This window comes from Eleginops maclovinus, chromosome 1 (genome assembly GCF_036324505.1).
Source record: "Eleginops maclovinus isolate JMC-PN-2008 ecotype Puerto Natales chromosome 1, JC_Emac_rtc_rv5, whole genome shotgun sequence".
NCBI lineage: Eukaryota > Metazoa > Chordata > Actinopteri > Perciformes > Eleginopidae > Eleginops > Eleginops maclovinus.
The window spans coordinates 28,118,758-28,144,143 of NC_086349.1; the positions used below are offsets into that span (position 1 = coordinate 28,118,758).

General features: G+C 47.8%; 1 protein-coding gene across 1 annotated transcript in view; it reads right to left on the reverse strand.

Moving 5' to 3' along the window:
* Positions 1 to 932: 932 nt before the first annotated feature.
* Positions 933 to 25,386, reverse strand: part of hspg2 (heparan sulfate proteoglycan 2) — a 94,174-nt gene continuing 69,720 nt past the window's right edge. Inside the window, 38 exon segments of the mRNA XM_063880366.1 lie at positions 933 to 3,111; positions 3,216 to 3,319; positions 3,420 to 3,503; positions 3,619 to 3,689; positions 4,389 to 4,430; positions 4,727 to 4,805; positions 5,203 to 5,278; positions 6,310 to 6,354; positions 6,848 to 6,997; positions 8,396 to 8,567; positions 8,649 to 8,893; positions 9,445 to 9,668; positions 9,750 to 9,846; positions 9,940 to 10,048; positions 10,117 to 10,226; positions 10,306 to 10,408; positions 10,842 to 10,986; positions 11,102 to 11,186; positions 12,629 to 12,646; positions 12,774 to 12,890; positions 13,305 to 13,452; positions 13,572 to 13,684; positions 13,898 to 14,164; positions 14,547 to 14,644; positions 14,724 to 14,886; positions 15,021 to 15,281; positions 15,609 to 15,788; positions 16,637 to 16,832; positions 17,314 to 17,495; positions 17,615 to 17,749; positions 18,032 to 18,175; positions 18,867 to 19,005; positions 19,123 to 19,274; positions 19,894 to 20,029; positions 23,709 to 23,793; positions 24,017 to 24,170; positions 24,802 to 24,954; positions 25,197 to 25,319. Coding sequence (XP_063736436.1) covers positions 2,939 to 3,111; positions 3,216 to 3,319; positions 3,420 to 3,503; positions 3,619 to 3,689; positions 4,389 to 4,430; positions 4,727 to 4,805; positions 5,203 to 5,278; positions 6,310 to 6,354; positions 6,848 to 6,997; positions 8,396 to 8,567; positions 8,649 to 8,893; positions 9,445 to 9,668; positions 9,750 to 9,846; positions 9,940 to 10,048; positions 10,117 to 10,226; positions 10,306 to 10,408; positions 10,842 to 10,986; positions 11,102 to 11,186; positions 12,629 to 12,646; positions 12,774 to 12,890; positions 13,305 to 13,452; positions 13,572 to 13,684; positions 13,898 to 14,164; positions 14,547 to 14,644; positions 14,724 to 14,886; positions 15,021 to 15,281; positions 15,609 to 15,788; positions 16,637 to 16,832; positions 17,314 to 17,495; positions 17,615 to 17,749; positions 18,032 to 18,175; positions 18,867 to 19,005; positions 19,123 to 19,274; positions 19,894 to 20,029; positions 23,709 to 23,793; positions 24,017 to 24,170; positions 24,802 to 24,954; positions 25,197 to 25,319 — 5,078 coding nt within the window. The 3' untranslated portion in view covers positions 933 to 2,938.

Genomic DNA, 25,386 nt, shown 5'->3' on the forward strand with positions numbered 1-25,386 from the left:
CTCTACATACTGATATACACCTGAACATCAGCAGGAGAGGACTCTTTAAAGTAGAGACACTACATACTGATATACACCTGAACATCAGCAGGAGAGGAATCTTTAAAGTAGAGACACTACATACTGATATACACCTGAACATCAGCAGGAGAGGACTCTTTAAAGTAGAGACACTACATACTGATATACACCTGAACATCAGCAGGAGAGGACTCTTTAAAGTAGAGACACTACATACTGATATACACCTGAACATCAGCAGGAGAGGACTCTTTAAAGTAGAGACACTACATACTGATATACACCTGAACATCAGCAGAGAGGACTCTTTAAAGTAGAGACACTACATACTGATATACACCTGAACATCAGCAGGAGAGGACTCTTTAAAGTAGAGACTCTACATACTGATATACACCTGAACATCAGCAGGAGAGGACTCTTTAAAGTAGAGACTCTACATACTGATATACACCTGAACATCAGCAGGAGAGGACTCTTTAAAGTAGAGACACTACATACTGATATACACCTGAACATCAGCAGGAGAGGACTCTTTAAAGTAGAGACTCTACATACTGATATACACCTGAACATCAGCAGGAGAGGACTCTTTAAAGTAGAGACACTACATACTGATATACACCTGAACATCAGCAGAGAGGACTCTTTAAAGTAGAGACACTACATACTGATATACACCTGAACATCAGCAGGAGAGGACTCTTTAAAGTAGAGACACTACATACTGATATACACCTGAACATCAGCAGGAGAGGACTCTTTAAAGTAGAGACTCTACATACTGATATACACCTGAACATCAGCAGGAGAGGACTCTTTAAAGTAGAGACACTACATACTGATATACACCTGAACATCAGCAGGAGAGGACTCTTTAAAGTAGAAAGCACAGAGACAAAGAGTCGGACTACAGGTAGCACATGAATTTGTCTTTTATTCAGAAACACCGGGCAGGGAGCGACATATTTCTTCAGGTACATCATTCATTTGTTCTGCCATCAAAGAAGTGGAACAATTTCAAAATAAAACGTTCATTATTGCTAAGAGTGCACCTCTCTGATTTTGCAATGGCCAAAAAACAAAAAGCAGTGGCAGATACTTGGGGGGGGGGGGGGGGGGGGCGGGGGGGGGTACAGTGTAAAAATCCAGTTTAAGAGCAGAGACTCTAAAGGCACTGGGTCCTGAACCTGGACCACTGGAGAGATAATCTAAGACTTTCACACTGAGTGAATCATAAGACCAGTTTCCAAAGGTTCTCAGATCCTCATCGGGATTTGTGAAGATACAAACATGGGGAGGGAGGGGGGGGGGAGGCATCAAGAATAACCAGAGGAAGGAAAACAAAAGCTATGAAAACATAAAATAAATAAAAATGAGCTAAGTGAGGATCGTGCTCATTTTTAGGATATTAATACACAAAGTTTAAGCTTAGAGGAAAAGTGTGTGAGCCCCCGACGTGAGGGTGTGTGTGGTGTGGAGGTGTGCTGGAAAAGGTGGAGGGTCAAGACTACAACACAAATAAACTGAATACATAATTTGATCATACCTGTATTTAACAGCTAAATACAGGTATGATCAAATGTGTCTATCATTAAGACAAGTTCTTTCCCCCAGAGCACAGCTGGACCAGATTCAAATCAAACGCACTTTTACATCAGTGTGACAACAACTAACCAACACCAGACAAACCATCTCCTGGAAAAAGTGTTATCCGTGTACTTTGACTTTTTAAAAATGCTCAAGCAGAGGCGGGACTTATAGGGAGTACTGCAGCCAACCACCGGGGGGCGCTGGAGAGGTTATAGGGGAGCAGCCCTGCTGCAAATACAGAAACCACAGAGCCTGCAGACAATTACTCCTGAATGATTGTTAAAGCTTACAAGCAACACGAGCCATCACACACACACACACACACACACACACACACACACACACACACACACACACACACACACACACACACACACACACACACACACACACACACACACACACACACACACACACACACACACACACACACACACAGGGGGTAAAGCAGTTTGACCTGTGGTAAATGGAAGCAGCTGAGACACACTCATTACCTGGAGACGTCTACCTGTCTGGCAGATAGTTTGACACACACATCTTACACACATAAAAAATGACACCTTTCACTCTTCTCAAGCTGCTCCACAACACCCACTCACTCTGAGGCTGCAGACCAGAATTAAAAACCTCAGAGGCCGTGCACATCGACACGTGAGACTGAAACAGATGCACCTTCAGGTCTGACGTTAGCACCAAGGTTTGCTCTGCATCAGAGGGCAGAGCGACAGGGGCTGTGATTGCTCGGAGTCCCACAACAAACCCTTACAGCCTGAACGCATGCTCACAGAAACAAGCAAAGGTTTCCTCTACAGAAGTGAAGAAAGAAGGCCTGAACCTCTTCAAGGATTACCACAGTCAGGCCTGACACACAGTATAGAGCCCAGAGCGACCCCCGGGAGCTGGAGAGCAGGTGTGGTTAGTCAGCATGTCTCCCCCCACAAATATAATATATATATTCATATGTATATAAATAAAAATTCAGTGCTGTAAAATCTTCTCCTCCTCCATAGGATCTGCGCCATCCAAGGCCTAACATGTTAAACTTCTCACGGCTAAAGCTACTGCAGGAAGCGTGTGAGCGGTCTTCCCGTGCTCACGGTCCTCCGGCAGAACGAGCGCTGAGGAGCAGACGTGGTGAGATCGGCTTTTTGGTTAGACTGCACACCGAGAGACAGCGCCTCCTGCAGGCCGCCTTCAGGCTGCAGGAGGTGCCCATCTGTGTGTGTGTGTGTGTGACATCACTCCATAGTCTGTGTGTGTGTGTGTGTGTGTGTGTGTCTGAGTGTGTGTGTGTGTGTGTGTGTGTGTGTATGTGTGAGTGTGTCTATGAGGCGCAGGGCTGCACGTTGACGCCGCCCGCTGCGTGTGTCTGCAGGTCGATAGCCCGTGCCGGCTGCTGCCCCGGCCGGGCGTTCATCACGGCCAGGTTCCTCACGCAGCCCCGCACCCCCGACAGGAACTTCCCCCCTGTCATGGCCGCCATGTCGGGGGCCCCGCCTACAAGACACAAACGCAACCAATCAGGATAAAGGAGCTCTGGTGAAGGGATGGGGTGTTTCTGTGTTGGTCCCTGAAGGCAGCGTCTCCCTGGACCTACTCACCCAGGTATAAGCTGCCCTTGGTGTTCACCATGAGGCTCCGGCCTTTGGACTGACCGTGCAGCTCGGCTCCTCCGTCGATCTGGATGTACCCGTCTTTCCCAGTCCTGCAGGAAGAGACAAAGAGTCAGTGCACGCTCTGAGGACATGGAGGTGGTGTGTTGATAACATATTCATAATATACTCCTGTGTAATACACCGTCTCACCTGACTGCCGTGATCTTGTGCCACCTCCCATCATTGATGGACCTCTGGGACCGGATCACCGCCTCTCCGCTGCCCAGCTGGTAACTGCACATCAAACAATCGTCAGCTTTAGAGCCACATTGATACGAACTGCAGACAATGAAACAGTGGACAGAAGGACAGGTGAAGGACAGGTGAAGGACAGGAGTCGATGCGTCACCTGAAGACCAGGTGTCCGTCCTGCAGGCCAAGGCTGATGAAGTCTTTCCCTTTGCCGCGTTCTCCCGCCTCCTGCAGAGAGAGCGTTCAGTGAGCCGAGGACGAGTTTCATTAATCCTGTGAAGCTCTGAGCACTTATTAACACACGGTGTTGTTCTAGAAAACACAACACGGACTTGGTCCCAGCAGGATCTGTACGAAATGACTGTCCTTGCAGAGTAACAGAAGCCTTAGTGTCCATGTGCAGAAATATCTCAATCAAGTTTGGGATGCTGTTTCTTCTTAAATGTAATAACTATGGCTATAAAATAAACCCCTAAATAAATAAGGCAATAAATAAATATAGGATGAATATAAGTATACACATGTAATCAAAAACACATTTTGAAGAACAGCTTTGACTTCTGATTTAATTCCATGATTAGATTATTTCATTTCTGCACTTTTATCCAGTGCACTGCGCTCTGCTGCTTCATAGGTTTTCTCTTTCCTTCATTTCTTTGTTTGCTAAGCAATTTGTTTCAGTCATTTATAAAATATAATCATTAAACTTTGTTGATTGATTATATTTGATTTATTCCAGAGAGGAATTATACTTACATTTATGTTTCTACTTATATCTGTATTGCCTCGTTTGTTTGTTTAATTTAGAATGAATTCCATAGCCCTTGTCTTTACTGATCCTGAATACTCCACAGCTAAATAACAGGTTACATATTTAGTATGAAGTTGATGTTATAACTCATGCAGTGTCTGTGTTTGCGTGGATACCTTAGCATGCACCTTTCGCAAATTGCGAGCGCCTTTGGTCTCCTGAGGAAGATGGAGGTGCGTTAGAGAAGCAACATGCTTTATTACTGAGGGAGGGGGGGCGGCCTGCAGCCAGCATGCCAACAGTGACCGATTAAACAGTGACACTAAAATGCAGAATTATGGAAGTGATTATGAAAAACAAATGAGCATCATGTCTGCACAGGTGAGCAGACACAGGTGAGGATTAGGTGCAGGGTGAAGGAGGAGGGGGGGGTGTGAGTGTAGGGTTTAAGGTTAGGATTTAAGGTGGATCATTCCTTTTGTAATAAATATAAAGAGTCATGAATGAGTCGTACCACTCCCTGCCACAGGATCAGACCCTCGGAGGAGCTGGTGTTGATCTCCAGCTCGATGGTCTCCGGAGAGTCGTGGGCACTGAAATAAATAATACGTTTAACTTTAATGCATTCTTACATCCACTCAGCAAGCTGTTTCACACCACTCAATTGAACGTGTGATGCTGCTAGAGTTGATTGTACAAGATCTTATAGTTGAGCTTTTCCCCCTTCAGCAGAATGAGCTGTTTTTACAGCGTGGATTTTTGTAGCAAAAAAAGAGAAATTCTTAGTTTTTTTACTTTCAAAAATTATCAATCAATAAATACACTATTTCTAAAGCACCTTAACAAGCAATGAAGTACATTTCAATGTGTCAGCAACTGACAAAAACCAGGATGTTAAAAACAAAGGACAATATGGATCAACAGTCAGGTAAGAAACACTGAAGGTAAAAAGAAAGACGCACATAACAAAAACCAAACGGATGCACTCACCTTCTGGGGAACACGGTTTTAGGGAGAGCTATGTATCCATCAGCCTGGAAGTGAGCTGCATACTGGTATGGGGAATCTAGGAGAAATAACAGGGAATAAACATTAAACATGAAGCTTGAAAAGTCCCTCTCAGTGTTAGGGCGCCCTCTGGTGGGGGAGCATGGAGGAGCGAGACGGTTAGAGAGACCTCCGCTGACTTTTACTTGTTGGTGGAGTTTAATGTTTAGCAGAAGAAATAACATGTACTGCCTTTCATTATGTCAAGCATTCAGAAGCAATGAAACGCACCATGCTCAGTGTAATGCTGCTGCAGCCTGAATACTGTACGGCTGATTACTGCATGCACTCTCACACGTTAACGCTATCAAACACCTGAACCTTTAACGTCATACAACAGGAGAGGACGCACGTATACCCAGAGAGGAGGAAATTCCAACTCTTTCTCAAAATCCCCAAATTCTTAATGTTTCTCACAGTTCAAAATGATCCCCTCTTTGATCTGACATTCATCTCTGATAAACTCGGTTCATAACGCTGAGGAAGGACTGAGACATCAGGGTTGGAACAGGAAGTGGGGAAGCGGGGTTTTAAAGCTTGGAAATTCAACTCTTTTGAATTTGTTAAAGAAGGGTGATGTTATTCTGGTTCCCAAAAAGCAAGTCTCACGTTCCGCCCCAAATCCAGAATCCATGATGCAGAAACATGAAACCAGATCAGATTCAATGATGCACACTCAGGAAATCCTCACCAACACAAGAGCAGGCCCCCCCTCACCATGGAAACATGCACAGATTCAGTCCAGAGTTCAGTGTTTCTAAGGACCCCCCCCCCACAGTATGCTTGCAGACACCCTGTTAGTAGCGGGGCAAAGAGCGGGAAGTATTTCTGCTGGGTTCTGTTGTACAGGCGACATGAAGTGAGTAGCCTCTCAGGCGATGACATGACGACGGGACAGGAAGATGAGAGGAATTCCACATTTTCCCAAAACAAGCGGTGCAGAAAATCCTCCCGATCTCTCAGAAAGATGCAGAATCCCCCCCCAGGCTGACAGCTGAGTTTGTGTTAGACGTTAATGTTAGTCACAGTCAGGCAGACTGAATACTGTACCATTGGACTCGCTACCCTCCAAATTCACCAGGGCGGCGGGGGGGGCTGGAGGCGTGGCCTGTATGTGCAGGATATAGTTATAGGAGTGATCACTTAGGGGGGGCCTCCCTGCAGCTGGGAGGGAGCTGTGGGAGGTATTTCTGTCTGCAGGTTCATGAATGTGTGTGGAAGAGCTGCAGGGACACTCAGCAGAGGTGCCTTGTTGTGCATGAATTCTACTATGTGCAATATTTCATATTTACCAGTGTTACCACGGCTGCTTCAGCACTCTAACGCCTCTCACTGCATGCCTCTTTAATTATGATCAGCTACGCGCTTTATTTATACCTTCATCTGCACCCTAACGTCAGTCAGATATGAAGTGCATTGCAAAGTATAATATAAAGTACAGAGGAGGGAAATGGGAATGCTAACTGTTTCTGCACGTGAGGTTATACTTTGACTACACGTTTCAAAGAGCATGTATTAAGGCAAACATCCCCACCTTTTTTAATACTGCTTACATGCAAATAGTGGCTGTGATATAAATACACATGACAGGTTGGTGAAGCTGCTCAGTACTTACTCTCCTCACAGTTGGGGCCTGTGTGTCCGGCTGCACACACACACTGTCCGTCCTCACAGCTGCCTCCGTGCAGACACTGCAGGTTGTTCTGACACGCCTCCTTCACTACCTCACAGCGCTCCCCTGCAGAGGAGACGGGGGTCAGGTCTCACTGATCAACGTCACAACAAAGGCAGGGCCAGTTCAGAGGGTTTGGAGATCATTCATGGGAGATGCTCATTGTTAACCAGGGTTTCCACACCTTCTAAAGCATCAGATTCAAGGCCTTTCCAGCCCCGACTACCCTCAGAGTCCAGGACCCAACACAGCCTACCCTGAGACATGGATTCAGAAACTAGTTAGGGTTGGAGTAGTTTAGTTATTAGGGGTTTTGGAAAGTGTGGGGTGACATGAACTCTCTCTGATTCTATATGTACTGATGATGAGTCATGTCTCCTATATCTTATCGGGGTCTCGTGATTCAGACCTGTAAGTAAAGACGTGACTGCAGCAGTGCACCATGTTCTGCAGCTGCCCGTTAACGAGAGCACTTTGATGCGCTCTATCCAACCACCCCCGAAGAGCTCCATATGCTCCTTCAACCGCCACGCAATCTCAGGCGTCACAGGAAGGAGCGTCTGACGGTCCAGTTGTTTGTGAGGAGCAGAATTGATTGATTGATTGATTGACTGATTGATTGATTGACTGATTGATTGACTGATTGATTGACTGATTGATTGACTGATTGATTGACTGATTGACTGATTGACTGATTGATTGATTGACTGATTGACTGATTGATTGACTGATTGATTGATTGACTGATTGATTGACTGATTGATTGATTGACTGATTGATTGACTGATTGACTGATTGATTGACTGACTGATTGATTGATTGACTGATTGACTGATTGATTGATTGACTGATTGACTGATTGATTGATTGATTGATTGACTGATTGATTGACTGATTGATTGATTGACTGATTGATTGACTGATTGATTGATTGACTGATTGATTGACTGATTGACTGATTGATTGACTGACTGATTGATTGATTGACTGATTGACTGATTGATTGATTGACTGATTGACTGATTGACTGATTGATTGATTGACTGATTGACTGATTGATTGACTGATTGACTGATTGATTGACTGATTGACTGATTGATTGATTGATTGACTGATTGATTGATTGACTGATTGATTGATTGATTGACTGATTGATTGACTGACTGATTGATTGATTGACTGATTGACTGATTGATTGACTGATTGACTGATTGATTGACTGATTGACTGATTGATTGACTGATTGATTGATTGATTGATTGACTGATTGATTGATTGATTGATTGATTGATTGACTGATTCCCTGATGCAGACACAAGCTGTACTTCCTCTCCCTGATGAGCGTAGTTTATATTTTGGGGATGTCAGTAATATTTAGTTTTTAGGTAAGACGGTCTCCTTCGCCTTCAGGAAACCGAACCGGTCATAATGACCCCGGCAGGTGTCAGAGTGCAGGTCACTGACCATCGAAGCCGTCCCTGCAGAGGCACTGGTACTCGTACTCGGCGCTGGACATGCAGGTCCCCGCGTTGAGGCAGGGTCTGCGGTCACAGGGGCTGCTGTCCACGCAGCCGGAGACCCCCCGGCTCTCCGTGAAGCTGTAGGACAGGTCCACCTTCTTGTTGTTGATCGACACCTGAGCAGCAGAGCTAGGTTAGAGACACAAGGGGGGGGAATAAAGACCCTGGAGCACCAGTTTAAATATCCCCCCCCTCACCTCTCCGATGCAGCCCTGGAACATGTGGCTGATGTTGGCGGGTTTGGGCAGGATGTCGGTGGTGGGGACCCCCCCCAGGAACATGTGTGTGTGGATGTTGAGGCCCTGGGCTTTCCCTGGAGACGTCTTCCTCTCCATTGGCCCCCGGTCCACCTGCAAGACCCCCGCCCTCTTGATCCGCTCGGCAACCACCCGGTGCCACTGGCCCAGAGACACGGGGTCGGCACTGCGCAGAACCGCCTGGCCTGGGGGGGGGGGGATTTAATATAGTATCTAAATATTATAAAATATACAGAATACTGAACGTAAACACAGAGCATTTAAGGTAGAGGCCGTGTACTGGAACCATTCCCTCATCATGATACCACTACATGCTACTGGTTTATATCTGAACATGTCAACTCTTCGAGAAGAATTTCATTCAAATTGAAACAAGACTTCAGTGAAACCGGGTCCTTTAGATTTGGAATATTTTGACCTCCTTCTCCACTGCTTATTTATTTATTAATTCCCTGCATGAGAGAAATTAAGAGAGAGGGTTCAGGTGTAGAAGCAGGAGGAATTCTAAAATATTTTCTGCATAACTTATTAAGAACTGTTCGTAGTGACACACAACCACACAGGATAAGTACAGCATGAAGAAATGCTCTGCTATGTAACGGAGGAGTGATCAGTGACCAGCGAGTCCTTACCGTGTCACCCTGCTGCCTCATTCTCCACGTCATGCCCGTCCCTTCTATTTAAATATTTCTCCTGATGAGGAGACTGTAGTGGTTCTGAGTGGATAGAGTCCTACCTGTCCCCAGCTCATATCTGAACTCCACGTGTCCGTCCACCATGGACACGGAGACGAAGTCCTCCACCTTCATCTTCCTCCCCCCGCAGAAGAACATCAGGCCGTTGGCGCGCATCGGCTTGAACTCAAGCTCCACCCGCAGGTCGTCGTGCACGATGGTGAGGGGAGGGTAGGCGATGTACGAGGCGTCGCCGTCAAACAGGGGCGTCGTCACCAGCTCGCCTGCAGAGGGGGGGGGGGGCATTCTCAGTGAAGGGAAACACTCATAGTCAGACCGGGCTCCAGAGACCCTCTCCCCTCTTACCTGCATGCACCTCTCTCCAGACTTCCCCAGGTGGCAGCGGCAGTCGAACCCGAGCCCGTTCTGACGGTTGATGCAGGTGGCGTCGGGACCGCAGGCCTCTGGGGGGGGGGGCACACACAAATGAACATTAATCAAAACTACTGAACGCTTCAGACTTCAATTTCTACCGTGTTGTGTGTGTGTGTGTGTACCTGCATGGCAGTGCAGGGAGGAGTGGTGCTGGCAGTTGCTCCCGGTGAACCCTCGGGGGCAACTGCACTGATACAGGCTGGCCTCTGAGTCCTCACAGCGACCCTCGTTCTGGGGGGGGGGGACATGTTATTATCATGCATCATGTGACACAGCAGGTGTGTGTGAGTGGAGCGCACCTGGCAGGGCTGGTCCTTGCAGGTGGGGCAGTTGGAGACCCCGGTGGAGCTGCGCTGCAGGTCCTTGAAGATGACCTCGTCCCCCTGGATCAGCAGCTGCCGGACGCAGCCTGCAGACACACAGCAGCACACATCAAGCACGCGCTACCACTCTCTCTTCAACACGTCCCGCCCTCCGGCAGCTCGTACCCACGAAGCCGCTTTTGATGCCGGCGGTCTTGGCCAGGCTGGTGTAGTTGGGGTACCCCCCCACGTGCAGCTCCTCATTCAGATCCAGACCCTGGAACTTCCCCTGAGGACAGAAAACACACACATTACAGAAGTGTGTGTGATTGGTCGAGCTGCACACTGATCCTGCATGCATGTCATTCTTCTTCAGCTGACACTCAGAGTGAGCAGAAGGATCTGGAACAGAGTGCTGGGACCTTCTTACAGATTCAGCCAGAGGTTTTCAGGCTGATCCCAAGAACTGATTAAAGGTTTGACCCTCTCCAGACTCTCAGCTCTGTTGGAATGAAAGGTTTTTAGAAAGATGGAACGGTTCTCCTAGAATCCCAGTTTGGTTTTTGAGCGTTTCAGAGGTTCTAATGGAGGTGTGTGTGTGTGATGACATCATCACTGAGACTGGAGAGGGGCTTCAACGTCTCGACCCTGCTCTGTATCCCATAATGTGCAGCAGCAGGGTGACTCAGTGCTGTGTGGGTGAAGACACCAGGTGTGCGTACCTGTGACTTCCCGGTGATGGGCTCCCCCCCGTCCACCCGGATAGACCCCAGCGTGTTGTTCCTCTGCAGTTCCACCGTGTGGAACTCCCCCAGTTTAACGGGTAAGGGGTCTCTGATGGTAGCCATGCCCGAGCCAACGTCAAACCTAAGACGACAACAACAACATCAACATGCTTTTGTGCAGACAAACATCATGAAGCGTGATTAATACTGCGGCTGTGCTTCAGAGCATCAGGAGATATTTCTCAGTCCTCTCTGACCTGAACTCCAGCCGTCCCCCCACCAGTCCCAGAGAGATGAAGTCCGCTCCGGTGCTCCTCTTCTGGCCGTTATAGAGGATCATCCCTGCAGCAGACGCACAGCAGGAGTCACAACAAGGACCTGATAATGCATGCTCTGCAACAATACCCATCTCAACAGGCCGGTCCGTCTACAGATAGTCTTTGAACAAGTGGGATCTGCTCTCCTGCTGCACTCCTGAGAAGAACGTCTGATCCCACTTGCAGAGTTGGAGATTCCAGACCAGTTTTGGGGCATGTTGGGATGGATACTGGTTGCAGCTGTAGGAGAAGCAGCATGCGGTGGTGCGGCAGCTTTAGAGCCAACCAAAGCCAGGCTGTGATGAACCTGCATCAGATCTGTCCCTGAGCTGCAGCACCTGGTTCTGTCTGCACATGCAGGAACATGCTTCAGACACGCCTCAGAGCAGGAACATGCCCTCTGCACTCCGCTATAGGATCTCTGTATGCTGTGAGAGCTGAATGCATAACTGTGCAACACAACAGTCAGTGTGGTTTACACAGTTACACATCAAAGGAGCTTCTGTATTTAATGTGTGTGTTCCCTGATGAGCTGACACACACAATCAGTTCAACCACCAGGGTTTCTAGAAGTGTCTTCCTCCTCCCACAGATCCTGCACCTCATGTCAAACTGTATTCTGTGCAAAGACAATTTAACGGCTGTGACTCTCTGTCTCACATCAGCAGAGAGTTCTGAATAAAAGATCAATCACATCAAAAACGTACAGAAGTCCTGAAAGGCAAGAGAGCAAACCACCCTGCTGAGTCATGTCTCAGTCTGATCCAAACCTCTTCTGTGTTTACGACTGGAAACAGGTAAATAGAAAAAGTTGTTTTCCATCTGAGGAAAAGGTAAACAGATGTACATGTTGTTGTTTTTGTTGTTAGTCTAAGCTGAAAATAACAACAAGCATATCATGACAGCTTATAATGAACCTTTGCCTTAGTCATCTTCCCTCAGCAGAGCTTCAATGCACCAACACTGTGTCGCTCTCTGTTGTTGTCTGGGTTGTTGTTGTTGTTGTTTATATATTGTTTGTATATTGCGTACAGTGCTGTGTCTTCACACACTCTCAACACAATACCTGTTTATTGTGTTTTATCTTAAATTACTGTCATGTTTTAAACTGGAAGAAAATATAAGAGTTTCTATAATTAAGAAGACAGGACACTGCCCTCTGGAGGCCAGACCGAACATTACAACCACAAACACTTAACATGTTTTGAGTCACAAACACAGGACAGAGCTGGATCAGAACACCAGACTTGTCCTTCTCATTTGCCTTTCAGACTTCTGTAGAACTGTGTGCAGCCGTGCGTTGAACAGCAGTGGTGTGGAAGCTGCAGCCTGGGATTCCATCTGTAACGAGCTTCATCAAGCTGATGCTTTTGTGATGAGGACTGAAAACAAAATGCCATGCATCATGTCTCCACTCTTTCACAGCCTGATGCACGGAGAGAGAGACTGTATCAGGCTGAGACTCACCAGCGTACAATATGAGACCTTCCCACCACGAGAGGAGGGGGGGGGACAGAAGACGTGACAGAGAATTTACACATGAGGAAACATGAGATACACAGTACAGAAAACATCAACGCTGCAGGATTTAAAACCGCGCAGGACTCCTTACCGTCTCCGTTATCGGGCCTGAAGGAGATCCGGATGCTGAAGGCCCGGTAGGCGTTCTTGATGGTGGGCAGGGTCAGGTAGGACAGCGGCTCCTGGGCAAAGTATGGCATCACTCTCTCTGAAGGAAGAACCAGCACATGATGTCAGAGCTGCGATACGGTAATAATTAGACTCTTTTTTGTAGAATTTTCACTTTTTCTCTGAATTCAATTTTTTTCTAATAATTATAATTCTCACTTTTCTCTCAGAATTTTCACTTTTACTGCAAAATTGTATTATTTCCCAGAAAGAAAATCCCCAATTTTAGATTTTTTTCAGAACTAAGAGAGAAAGACTTTTTTCTCAGGACTTTATTTTTTCTCAGGACTTTATTTTTTCTCAGGACTATGACTTAACAATAGAGTTCCTGCCTGAGATTCTCTAACTGGTTCCTCAGCGGCAGTTTAATTATTGAGCTCCATTTTGATGTTTTATTTCTTTGATATCGCCGATACACTCGTGCTGCAACCCTCTTTCCGCCCTGCAGACTGACCGTGGACCTGCAGCGAAGTAAAGGCCTCCACCTTCCCCTGCTTGTTGGAGGCGGTGCACACGTATGTCCCAGAATCCTCGGGGGTGACCCGAGGAACCGTCAGGACGTTGACATCCTGGAAACACTTGGGAGGAAGCTCTCCTTCCACCTGCAGACAGAAATACACAGCATGATTCATTATGTTTAAAGAAGAGCTGCAGTCACATACTCCTGTTTGATTAAAACAGTTCCTAACGATGCTAACACTGTCAGAGGTGTCTGGTTCACCTTGGACCATTTGATCTGCGGTACAGGGTATCCGGATGCCACGCAGGGAAGCACAGCGTCCGAGCCGACTGTCACCTCTTTAGTTTCAGGCAGCGATGCAATCTGAGGGAGAGCTGAGGAACACAGGGGGAGATCCATGAGGGGAGACGGCTGGGGCAGTGGTGTGTGCAGATCAAACTCACAGAATAATGAGGTCACATTTATCTGCTCCATGCAACACATGTCTTTAATCCTTTCTGAGTCTTCTTTTCCAGGGAGTTCTGTGAGTATTCAAGAAGAAAATTGAAGGTCATTTCTACACACATCCAGATTCTCTGAGCACTCACACTGGACGTTGAGCACCACCTGGCTCTGCACGGAGCCCACGTTGTTGGTGGCGGTGCAGCGGTACTGGCCGGCGTCGGCCTCCGTGACCTGGTCAATCCTCAGCATGCCGCCCTTCACCATGATGTGGGAGGGCAGCGACCCCCCCACTTTACTCCACTTCACCGTGGGCTCCGGGTCGCCCACCGCCTGGCACTCAAACTCCACCGAGTTACCGATCATCACCGTCTGCACCGACGTACGAACGTTTATCATCACCTTCGGCAGGGCTGTGGAGGAGGACGAGAGTTAGATACAATTAGGGAAGGGAACAGGGTGAAGGGATCAGACTCAAGGGAACAGGGTGAAGGGATCAGACTCAAGGGATCAAAGTGAAGGGATCAGAGTGAAGGGATCAGACTCAAGGGAGCAAAGTGAAGGGATCAGACTCAAGGGATCAAAGTGAATGGATCAGAGGGAAAGGATCAGATTGAAGGATCACTCTGAAGGGAACAGAGTGAAGGGATCAGAGTGAAGGGAACAGAGTGAAGGGAACAGAGTGAAGGGATCAGAGTGAAGGGAACAGAGTGAATGGATCAGAGGGAAAGGATCAGATTGAAGGGATCACTCTGAAGGGAACATAGTGAAGGGATCAGATTGAAGGGATCAGACCTTGGATGGTGAGTCTGGCGGTGTCCTGAGCCTGTCCGTACGCACTGCTGGCTCTGCAGATATAAACGCCTTCATTGCTCTGCTCCAGGTTCTCAATCCTGCAGAGAGACAGGCATTCAGACACAGGAAACAAGATGGACCCAAGATACTACCTTTCAATGTTCTATGATGCGTCACCTGAGCACGCCGTCCTTGATGTGGTGGTTGGGGGGCAGAGCTCCTCCCTCCTTGAGCCACTCCACCTTAGTCTCCAGCCCCCCAGCTGCAGAACATGTGAACTCCACCGCGCTGCCCTGAGCCTTCACCTCCACCTGGGGGGAGACCTTCACCGCCAGAGGGGCTGCAGGGGGAGGGATTTAAGTCTTAGTGGCATACATTTGCTGTTCCACAAACAGATGGATGCAGTCTTCTCATTGAACAGGACTTTATTAAAACTTGTATCCCTCCAGTTTCCCTGCTCTCCAGCGGACTCACATCTCACAGTGACTCGAGCGATCACCTCGCTGGCGGCCACCTTGTTGCTGGCCACACACTTATAACTCCCAGCATCCTCGGCGGTGGCCAGGTTGATCTGCAGGTCTCCCCCGCTGACCTGAGCTCTGGGGGGCAGGTCTCCGTCCAGCTTGGTCCAGGTGTAGATGAGGGGGGGGGTTCCGTGAGCCAGGCACTGCAGCCGGATCACTTCCCCCACCCGCACAGACACGTCATCGGGCATGGAGGTGGCGTAGGGGGGGGCTGCAGGGAGAGAGGAGCCGTGGGTTAGTGGAGAATAATAATATATGGAAATGTGAAGCAACATTCAGAAAAAGATAAAGTGCTTTATTTAAAAATAGTCCGGGTTTAAGGAAAGTCAACTTAAAAAACCAAACATTTAAAAACACGTATGAATGACCGTGCTCAATTTGAGACACTTCCTGTACAAAACCAGCATGCCTGGTACTGGTTTCAGTCTCGACTATCCAGGTTGGGTAGACGCTAATGCAAGATGCATTTGGAAAATTAGATTATGACAGATTACATTTTTTAAAGACAGATTTAAATCAGCGACACAATGAGACTCACTCTCTACGTCCAGAGTGACGGTGACCTCGGTCGTCCCCATGCTGTTGGTGGCGCTGCAGATATACTCTCCAGAGTCCTGGCGTCCCACAGAGGGGAGAACCAGACTGCCCCCCACCACAGAGTGTCTCCAGGGGAGGGGGGAGCGCAGCTTGGACCAGCTGATGGTCGGGGATGGGACACCTGGGAGGAAAATGCAGAAACACTAAATATAAACTCCAGGATAAGCCATGATTTCACCGAGGTCAAACTCCAGCTGCACTGTTAGGATAGATGTTCTGTCTGGATCCAGCTCCTGGTCTAGACCCTGAAGACACCTTGTTCTTATTATAATGAAGATGCTTGACTTTCCAAATACAATAAATAAGGAGCATGCTTTTGGAATTTATTCAGTAAGCTATAAATGTGCAGAACGGCCGTAACCCTCAGCTGCTCTTCATTATTTCACTAGCTTTATGAGCTTTACACATTTTGTGACAGAGAGGCATGTTTACAATGTGTTGCCACTCAATATCACTGAGGGACTGGCTACTCTGCTAAACTAACTAATCTCCATTCCCCAGGAAGTTTATAGCTTTCAATACCATTGTGTTCCCAAAGACAAAAAGCGTGTGCACGGCTACACGGTCCAAAAACTGAGGCTCCTCCCAGTCCCCAATCCCACACATGTGCCGGTGAGGTCAGCTAAATACCCAGTGCCCCATCGCTCCATCTCGTGCTACACATGGGCGCAACACAGTTTATACTGGACCCATCTTTGATCCGGACTTTAGTGCAACAGAATTAAAGTAAATCTGATTCAGAGTAAAAACTAAAGTTTGGTGCATCGGGATTTAATCTGGAGTTCGTGATGGAGCAGCCTAGCCTCAGTGTCGGTCAAATGTTGCTGAGTTTAAACTCTTCAGACTTCTATTGCTCCACTTTATAAGTAGGTAGAGTCCTGCCAGAAAACCAGCTGTTATTTACAATAATAAAGAATAAATATGAATAAAGGCAGAAAGAAGAGCTATAATATATATAGTCCTCCTCACCGTGGGCCTCGCAGCGCATCGTGGCCGTCTGCCCCTCCACCACCACCATCAGGGGCTCGGGGATGGAGGCCCGGGGGGCCGAGGGCTCCTGAGGGCTTCCCTCCACCACCACCTCCACCCGAGTCTCCGAGCTGCCCTCGTTACTACGAGCCGTGCAGACGTACGTTCCGCTGTCTTCAGGGCGCGCCGCCAGGATCTGCAGGGGGGGGTGAAAAAATACACGCATGTTCAGAGGTTAGGGTTTCTCCAGACACAACGTTCTATTATTCAGACAAAGATTAAAATACTAAAGAAAGAAAGCTTAACGGTTCAAGGGAAGGTGAACATTTCAGGAAAAATGTGTGAAGTTTCTTTAAAAAATTGAAACAAATTCAGGAAACAAGTTGAGAATGGAAACACATTTCTGGAGAGAAAGCATGTCATCATAGAAACAGGGAAGTATGAAGTCAAGATGAACATTACAGATCTCTTCTGGACGAAACGGCTTTCAGCAGAGATTGACTGTAACATTCAAACATGTGTCACTACAGGTTTTAGATGGAGGCATGACGTCGTGCTAACACAGAGGTGATATGAACTCCTGGATTGGATGCTGCAGGGTTCCTGTCCCATAACCTGAAGGAGCCGTGTTGAGCAGAGAAGAGTGCTCTGTGCTGTCAGATCGGAGGTCTCCGTACCTGCATGACGGCGTTACCCTCCATGGGGAGGGGGCTGCTCAGCATGGTCTTGCGGTTCCGGTCCAGCCGGTGCCAGGACACCGAGGGGTGGGGCTCTCCGGCCGCCTGGCACTCCAGGTTAACGGGGTCTCCCACCCTGATGCGCAGGGGCCCCACCGGTGTGACAGTGGCCACAGGAGACTCTGAGGCACAGAGAGACACCCATCAGACACCAGGGGGAGGCATTGTGTGTGTGTGTGTGTGTGTGTGTGTGTGTGTGTGTGTGTGTGTGTGTGTGTGTGTGTGTGTGTGTGTTGCTCACCTTTGACGATCAGGGACACGATGGTTTGTGTGATGCCGAATGGGTTGCTGGCGACGCAACGGTACGCCCCGTGATTCAGAGGGCGGGCTCTAGAGATGGTCATCACGACTCCGTCCGGACTCACCTCCACATTATCTGCAGGAAACATCGAGATTAGGATTAGTGTTATACTTCTTTAGAAAGAACATAAACAGTACATATCATCAAGAGAGACAAATGACCCCCCCCCAGGCACCCTCTGTGGCACCTTTAAATTCAATCCAAACACTTCAACGCAGTTACAACAGTTCCTCTGTGGTTAAAAGGACTCATTAAAGGAAGTGAGAGGGGAGGGGCCAGGGAGCTGCAACTGCTCATGGATAATCAGAGTGTGTGTGTGTGTGTGTGTGTGTGTGTGTGTGTGTGTGTGTGTGTTACCGGGCAGAGGCTGGTTGTTGGCTAGCTTCCACTCCAGTCTGATGGGCTGAGCTCCGGTGTAAATTCTGCACCTGAAGCTGGCCGACTCCCCGACCCGGACGGCGGCACTGTGCGGCTCGATGGCGATGATAGGACTCTGCAGACCTGCAGCACAAACACAACGTCAACAACACACGTCACACAACGAGCCACACACACTCTCAGAGCTACCAATGAAATATCCAAATACTTTGAATGTTTTCTAAAGCCTTGTGTTGAAATACTGAAATACACTTGCTTTCCTGACGGCTGATTGGCTAACCCTTACATCGTCAGTGTGCTGTAAAAGTGAAATCCTTCAGCTTCACGTTCACCGTGAGATATATCTCCCTGCAGCTTCATATTGACCTGGCAGCAGAGAAGAGCTGAAGGCTCCAGGAAACAGAGGTGAGGTCACGGAGAGGAAGTGTGTCAGAGTGAGTCACACTGCTCATTGAGTTCATGGAGTGATGCAGAGTGTGTGTGTGTGTGTGTGTGTGTGTGTGTGTGTGTGTGTGTGTGTGTGTGTGTGTGTGTGTGTGTGTGTGTGTGTGTGTGATGTGTTTCTGACTGACACACACTCTGACATCAACTGTAAACTCCTCAGTGAGAAAATGAGAGTCCAGTCAAAGAGGCAGCACAGGGGAGAGCAGCTCCAGTCTGGGGACAGTTTGTATCTTTGGTCTCAATCTGAATATTGCACTGGTTCAACTGGTAAACATGCTGTGCCCAGTAAACACTGCAGCTTCTCCACAGCAGAGAACATCATAATGCTTTACATCATATAAACTATTCCGTTGGTGCAGCTCTGACTCACGGGAGGAGGACGAGGTGACGGACACGGAGACGGACGCCTGCTGGAAGTTAGAGTTTCCAGAGTGTCCTTGAACTCGGCACACGTATTCCCCCGAGTCCTCCGGAGAGGCCGCCAGGATCCTCAGCTGACTCCCCAGCACCTGCAGCAGGGGGGGAGACACCTTCAACCACTCACACACACTGACAGGGGATTCAATAATGTGTGTGTGTGTGTGTGTCTGTGTGTGTGTGTGTGTGTGTGTGTCTGTGTGTGCTACCTGGTGGTTGGAGGAGAGGCGTCCGCTGGCTTTGCTCCAGGTGACCTGAGGGGGGGGGTTCCCGGGAGCGAAGCAGTTGAGCTCCAGACTCTGACCCTCCTGAACGTCAGCGATGGACGGCTGGATGGTGACCGCCGAGGAGACGTGGTCCGCTGCTCACACACACACACACACACACACACACACACACACACACACACACACACACACACACACACACACACACACACACACACACACACACACACACACACACGTTTTGCATGTGTTGTAACATTTAAGCTCGCTGTGATATAAATAGAAATATTGTTGTGACTATTTTCCAGGTGTGTATATTGATTCTTTTAAAGGTGTATGACATGTTAACTGAATTATGCTGTCCATTTAATCTTGAGCTCAGCATTTATATTTGTATTGATATTTATTAACTAATGCATTTATTTTCATAAAATAACGAGATTTAATTTAACTTCAATTTTATTTTCAGTTTAATGTAATTCTATTCATTTTTGTCCTAAATGGACAAACGGTTGCAAAATCCAAATTACAAATCAATAATTCTGAAAATTAAATCAGTCTGATCATTTCTGTAACTGTTAAAGTTGTGCAACAATAAAACATCAAGTAATTGAAACAATAACAAATGTAAAAATCATTTAAATGTAAATATAAATAAAGCTTTGACTTTTTGATTAAAAGTATTCTTGGTAAAAATCACACGATTATGACTTTGGGTTTGGCTGTTTCTGTTGAACTGCTTTGACCTCTGACCTTTGAGCACGGACACCTTGATGGGGGAGCTGTTGGAGCCCACACTGTTGCTGCCGACACACATGTAGGTCCCAGAGTCCGACCTCTGGATGTTGGGGATGAACAGAGTGCCGATGTCTGTGCGGTCCATACGAGACTAAAACCAGAAGAGACCAGATCAGACAAACATCTGTGAGATATCAAATATCATTTCATAGAGAGGTGCAGGAATGAGTCCTGAACCCTGAGTCAGCCTTTATCACTTCCTGTCCCTGGTCTGGAGGTCAATGGTTTCCTGGATGTGTTTTTGGTTGTTGAAATAAGGTCTGTGGTTAGCACAAAAGAAGAGACTTTTATTCTATGACATAAAACATGTCTGTGAAGTCATGTGACCGTGCTGTAGTTCCTTTATAGCCCAACATTAGCCTCCTTTAGCTTAGCGGTGGTGAGGTGAAGTCATGTGACCGTGCTGTAGTTCCTTTATAGCCCAACATTAGCCTCCTTTAGCTTAGCGGTGGTGACGTGAAGTCATGTGACCGTGCTGTAGTTCCTTTATAGCCCAAAATTAGCCTCCTTTAGCTTAGCGGTGGAGACGTGAAGTCATGTGACCGTGCTGTAGTTCCTCTATAGCCCAACATTAGCCTCCTTTAGCTTAGCGGTGGTAACGTGAAGTCATGTGACCGTGCTGTAGTTCCTTTATAGCCCAACGTTAGCCTCCTTTAGCTTAGCGGTGGTGACGTGAAGTCATGTGACCGTGCTGTAGTTCCTTTATAGCCCAACATTAGCCTCCTTTAGCTTAGCGGTCGTGACGTGAAGTCATGTGACCGTGCTGTAGTTCCTTTATAGCCCAACATTAGCCTCCTTTAGCTTAGCAGTGGTGACGTGAAGTCATGTGACCGTGCTGTAGTTCCTTTATAGCCCAACATTAGCCTCCTTTAGCTTAGCAGTGGTGACGTGAAGTCATGTGACCGTGCTGTGGTTCCGTAGGGCTATAAAGGAACTACAGCATGGTCACATGACTTCATTGAGAAATCTCATTGGACCAGGGAGATGCTGCCTTCAGGGACCAACAGACCCTGCGCCCCTCTATGAACACCATGACGGACACAGTGAGGACAGAACAGGACTTACCTTTCTGAACACAGATAAGACATTGAGACGTTTCTAGCTACAGCGACACAGAAGCACTACAGCGGGATCTTTAGGACTCACAGTTACAGTTCAGGCTCTGAGCGGGAAACTATGGTTGAGACTAAGCTTCTTCAGGAAGCTGCACAGAGAGCGGCAACAGTTCTACAACCATCAGCGTTAACACATCAGGGCTGCTCTCTGACACATGAAGAGTTAGTGACACGGACCGGACACAGAGGGGACTCCAGAAGCTTTTCAAATGGAGTTATTGACTGGGAAATCTGACAAACCAGGGCCCTAAAAACCAGAAGTGGTACATTTACTCAAGTCCTTCACTAAGTACAAATCCGATGCTAACCAAGGACTACTTTTACTTTTAATTCAGGTGCTTCAAATGTATTTTGTGACACCAATACTTCGCAAATTGGAGCTGCAGCCTGTTGCAGCAGCTCCCTGTGCTTATTCATATATTGACTTTTTCTTTGACTTTATTCTTTTATTTGCTTTTTTTCTTCACATATTTATTTAGGCTTTGGACAGCCATGGCCATGTTCTGTTTCGAACACTCTCTGGTCACCTTTCTGTTACTTTCGGCACTTTTTGTTACAGAGAGCCACGCTCAAAGGACTGATGGCATTGTTTTCACCCTCGCCCAGCTGATCACGCTCTGCAGACCCGTGCTGCTGCCCGGAGACTGGCATGACATCCCGGAGGAGCTACGGAGACACCAGCGAGGCTGCAGAGCTGGAGTCATGCTGAAGATGAAGAAGAAGAGGAGGTACGAGCCTTCCGTGCCGGCGATAGTAATGGGGAACGTGAGATCACTGGCACTGGTGAGGATGCTCTGAATGAGAATGAACGATGGTGTAATCCCGGACATGTTACCGTGAAGGAGCGTTTCTGTAGCCCGGACATTGAGCTGTGAGCTGGTGGATTGCGTCCTCACTACCTGCCCCGTTGTTTCACTGCGCTGTTGTTGTTGTTGTTGTTTACATTACTCCATCAGCTGATGCGGAGGTGGCTGGTGATGTCATCCACTCCACTGTGGCCAAACTCCAAACACTACACCCAAATGCTCTCATCCCCTTCACTGGGGACTGTAACCAGGCTAAACTGGACAGAACTCTACCTACACTCACTCAGGATGTGAAATGCCCCCCAGAGGCAACAACACTCTGGACCTTTTATATGCTGATACCAAGAATGCATACTGTGATGCATTCCTGCCCTCTGCAATAACTCTGTACAATAATTCCCCTCTGGCTGCTGACAGCTCACTGCTCCATAGCCTCTCTTTACATTAATATTCCATTTCATTGCACTTTTACTATCTGTACATTTCTTATTTTTATTTCCAATATTTTGCTATGCTTGATATTGTATTTTGTGCGGTAACGAAAATAATTCCCACTTTGGGAATAATAAAGTATTTCTGATTCTGATACTTGTACTTGTACTTTGGGTACTTTCCGTGTATTCTGACGCCTGTCTGAATACCTCCTCAGCACTTTGGTTGTTCCTCACGGCCGTCAGAGGCTCCGCAGGCCTGAATATGAGCTTTGATAAAGTTTGGTAACACCTCGTTGGCGGGAGGGAGGTGGGGGGGGGGGATTACTGTATCCGGGGGTCGGGGCATTCAGGGACAAAGCTGCTGGACCGTGAAGCTCAGCGCTGAAGCTCAGTGTGTCTGCAGCTTCTCAAAGCAAAGCGTCTGCAGAGCTCACACAGTTTCTGCCTGGCCGCTCTGCAGAGCCCTGGCCCTGGGAAAGGCTGGGGCGGGGGGAGGACTCTGTGAGGCAGAACTAACCGGACCCAAAACCCGGCCATGGACTCAGGCCTAGAACACTAACACAACACACCGGGCTCGTAGAGAGAAGTATGTCTGAATACCTCCAGGACCTGCTGTTTACTCAATACAGGGGGGAGGATGAGGGGGGAGGGGGGGATGTGGACAGGACAAAACAAGAGACTATGGAACAATTATTAATAAACGCAACAAAAAAACAGGATGCAAATACAGCCAGGGTGCACCACAAGACAGCGCCTGGTCCGGTTAAATCTGGTGTTAACCCTAACCCCAAACCAGGAGCCAGACTGCATTCAGAGAACCAGTCCTCATGTCCCGCCCCTTAGTCTATCACGTACCATGTGTTGGAGCGCTAGCCAATAGGAGAGCGAGGGCTCCATAGTGATGTCACTGTACTAGATTTCTCCCTCTGTTATTTTACTGTAGTTGAAAATACGTGCGACCTTTCTGTTGACTGTCACGGGATCAGGTAGCAGAGTTGGAGAGGCCTGAATTTGCAGATCAAGCATAATATTGTCCACAGAAATGGGAAGGTATGTAAAGTAATTGGAATTAAACTGAAGAATATACCAATGTGCATCAGTCAGTGGACAGAAGTGCGCTCGAGATAACAAAGCTCATTTGTTCACTTATTTTATGCCGTTAATTCGAGCTCTGTGAAATCACACCAGATTTAAGGGACCAAACCAAAAGTGTAAATCTGACCGTGACCCAGACCAGAGGGACTTGTGAAAGCATCCTGACGAGTCGACCAGCCGGCTGACTCCATGTATTTGCATCTTGACGGACTGGGTGAGCAGCTAATGATCAGTTTACAGATGACATGCATTAGTGAAAGCGTGAGGACGAGGTGAGTAAAGACGAGGATGAGGACGGACAGACGGACAGATGGACAGACCTGCAGCTCCTCAATACGTCTCTGTAACACATCGAGACTGTTGCTTTTAAACTGATGGAAACCGAGAGAGGGAATGGCCTGAGCAAACGTCACAACGGGGGGAGGGATCAAAAACAAAAAACCATGGGGGAGGAGACAAACAGAAAAATAAAGAGCAAATGTCAGAATGCGGAACAACAGTTAAAAACAATGTTGAATTCCATCGGCATCGCACGAACCTTTAAGAGGAGATCAGATTAATGTCACGGCAAAATGTGAATGCGTTAAAGTTAAAGTGCTGCTGGGGGGGGGGGGTCTCACCTGTGGAGGGGATCTGACCCCCGTTCTTCAGCCAGGTGAGCTTCGGGGTGGGGGATCCTGTCGCCCGGCAGTACAGGCGGACGTTGTCTCCTTCGTGGGCTTCGATGTTCTGAGGACTGACCTGAACCTGCGGCTGCGTGCCGAGGCCGCCGGGGTTGGACTCTGAAACAGAAACAATTATTCACATCAACAAACGGAAAAACATCGAAAACACAAAGAAATTCAAACAAAGCAAAAAAAAAAACTGGGTGAAAACAAAGAATGCCTTGCTGAAATAAAATATCACCATTAAAAACACACCAGCCCACAGCTTCCTGACGAACTACTGTCCCATTTCATTAAACTGGGTAAAGGGTGTAACCTGGGCAGAGGAAGAACCCATTACATCTTAAAACGGATACGAATCACAGGGTGGAAACACACATCACTTTTCCTACACTCTGACTTTTCCGATGGCAGAAGTCCTTCTTTTGAACAGCACACCACGCCTTCTGAATTCAAACACTTCAGGACCAATCTTTTCCATTCAAGAAACAAACAACGCATCGTTTCAGAGTCTTAGGATTTTGTAAGGACTCATAATGACTTAATTACCCGAAAAAAGTCAGAATGTTTTGCATTTTAACACATTTCAGGCACCCTGCCAGCCTACCTGTCCCTCCTTTGTTAAGTCATAACCCTAACCCTAACCCTAACCCATTGGTTACATTGTGGGGACTGGGCATTTAGCAAGGTGGTCCCCACAATGCCCATTAAACAGGTGTCTGTGTGATGCAGTCTGCACCTGTCTTACTTTGCACAAACAGGGAGACCCGCACTGTGTTTTCCCCGTGGGTGTTCAGGGCCTTGCAGGTGTACTCCCCCTCATCAGCGGGGTCCACGGCACTGAAGCTCAGGACGCCTCCTCGCACCACAGCCCGGGGGCTCATCCTGTTCCCCGGACCCCCTGCAACAACACACAGGTAGACAAAGGGGTTAGACCTGCTGCTTTAAAGAAAGGGTGTGGTATTTCTGTGTGGGTCCCTGAAGGCAGCATCTCTCTGGTCCAATGGGAATTTATATTTATTTAATGTGGTAGCTTGATTCAACCACCAAACTTAAATCAGGCTAACAACCAAAAACTCATTCAGGAAACCATTGACCTCCAGACCAGGGAACAGGAAGTGAGTGAACAGAAAATACTCGTACCGATCCATTCGATGGCTGCGGCGGGGTTTCCGGTCACGGTGCAGAGAAACTCTGCCCGCTGACCCTGCACCACGTTCAGGACGGTCGGGGAGACGCTGGCCACCGGCAGGGCACCCTCTGCAGCTACAGGAATACAAACAGCGGTCATAAAAACATCAAACCGGAGAAGTGCTCCTCCTGGAGGCTCGTG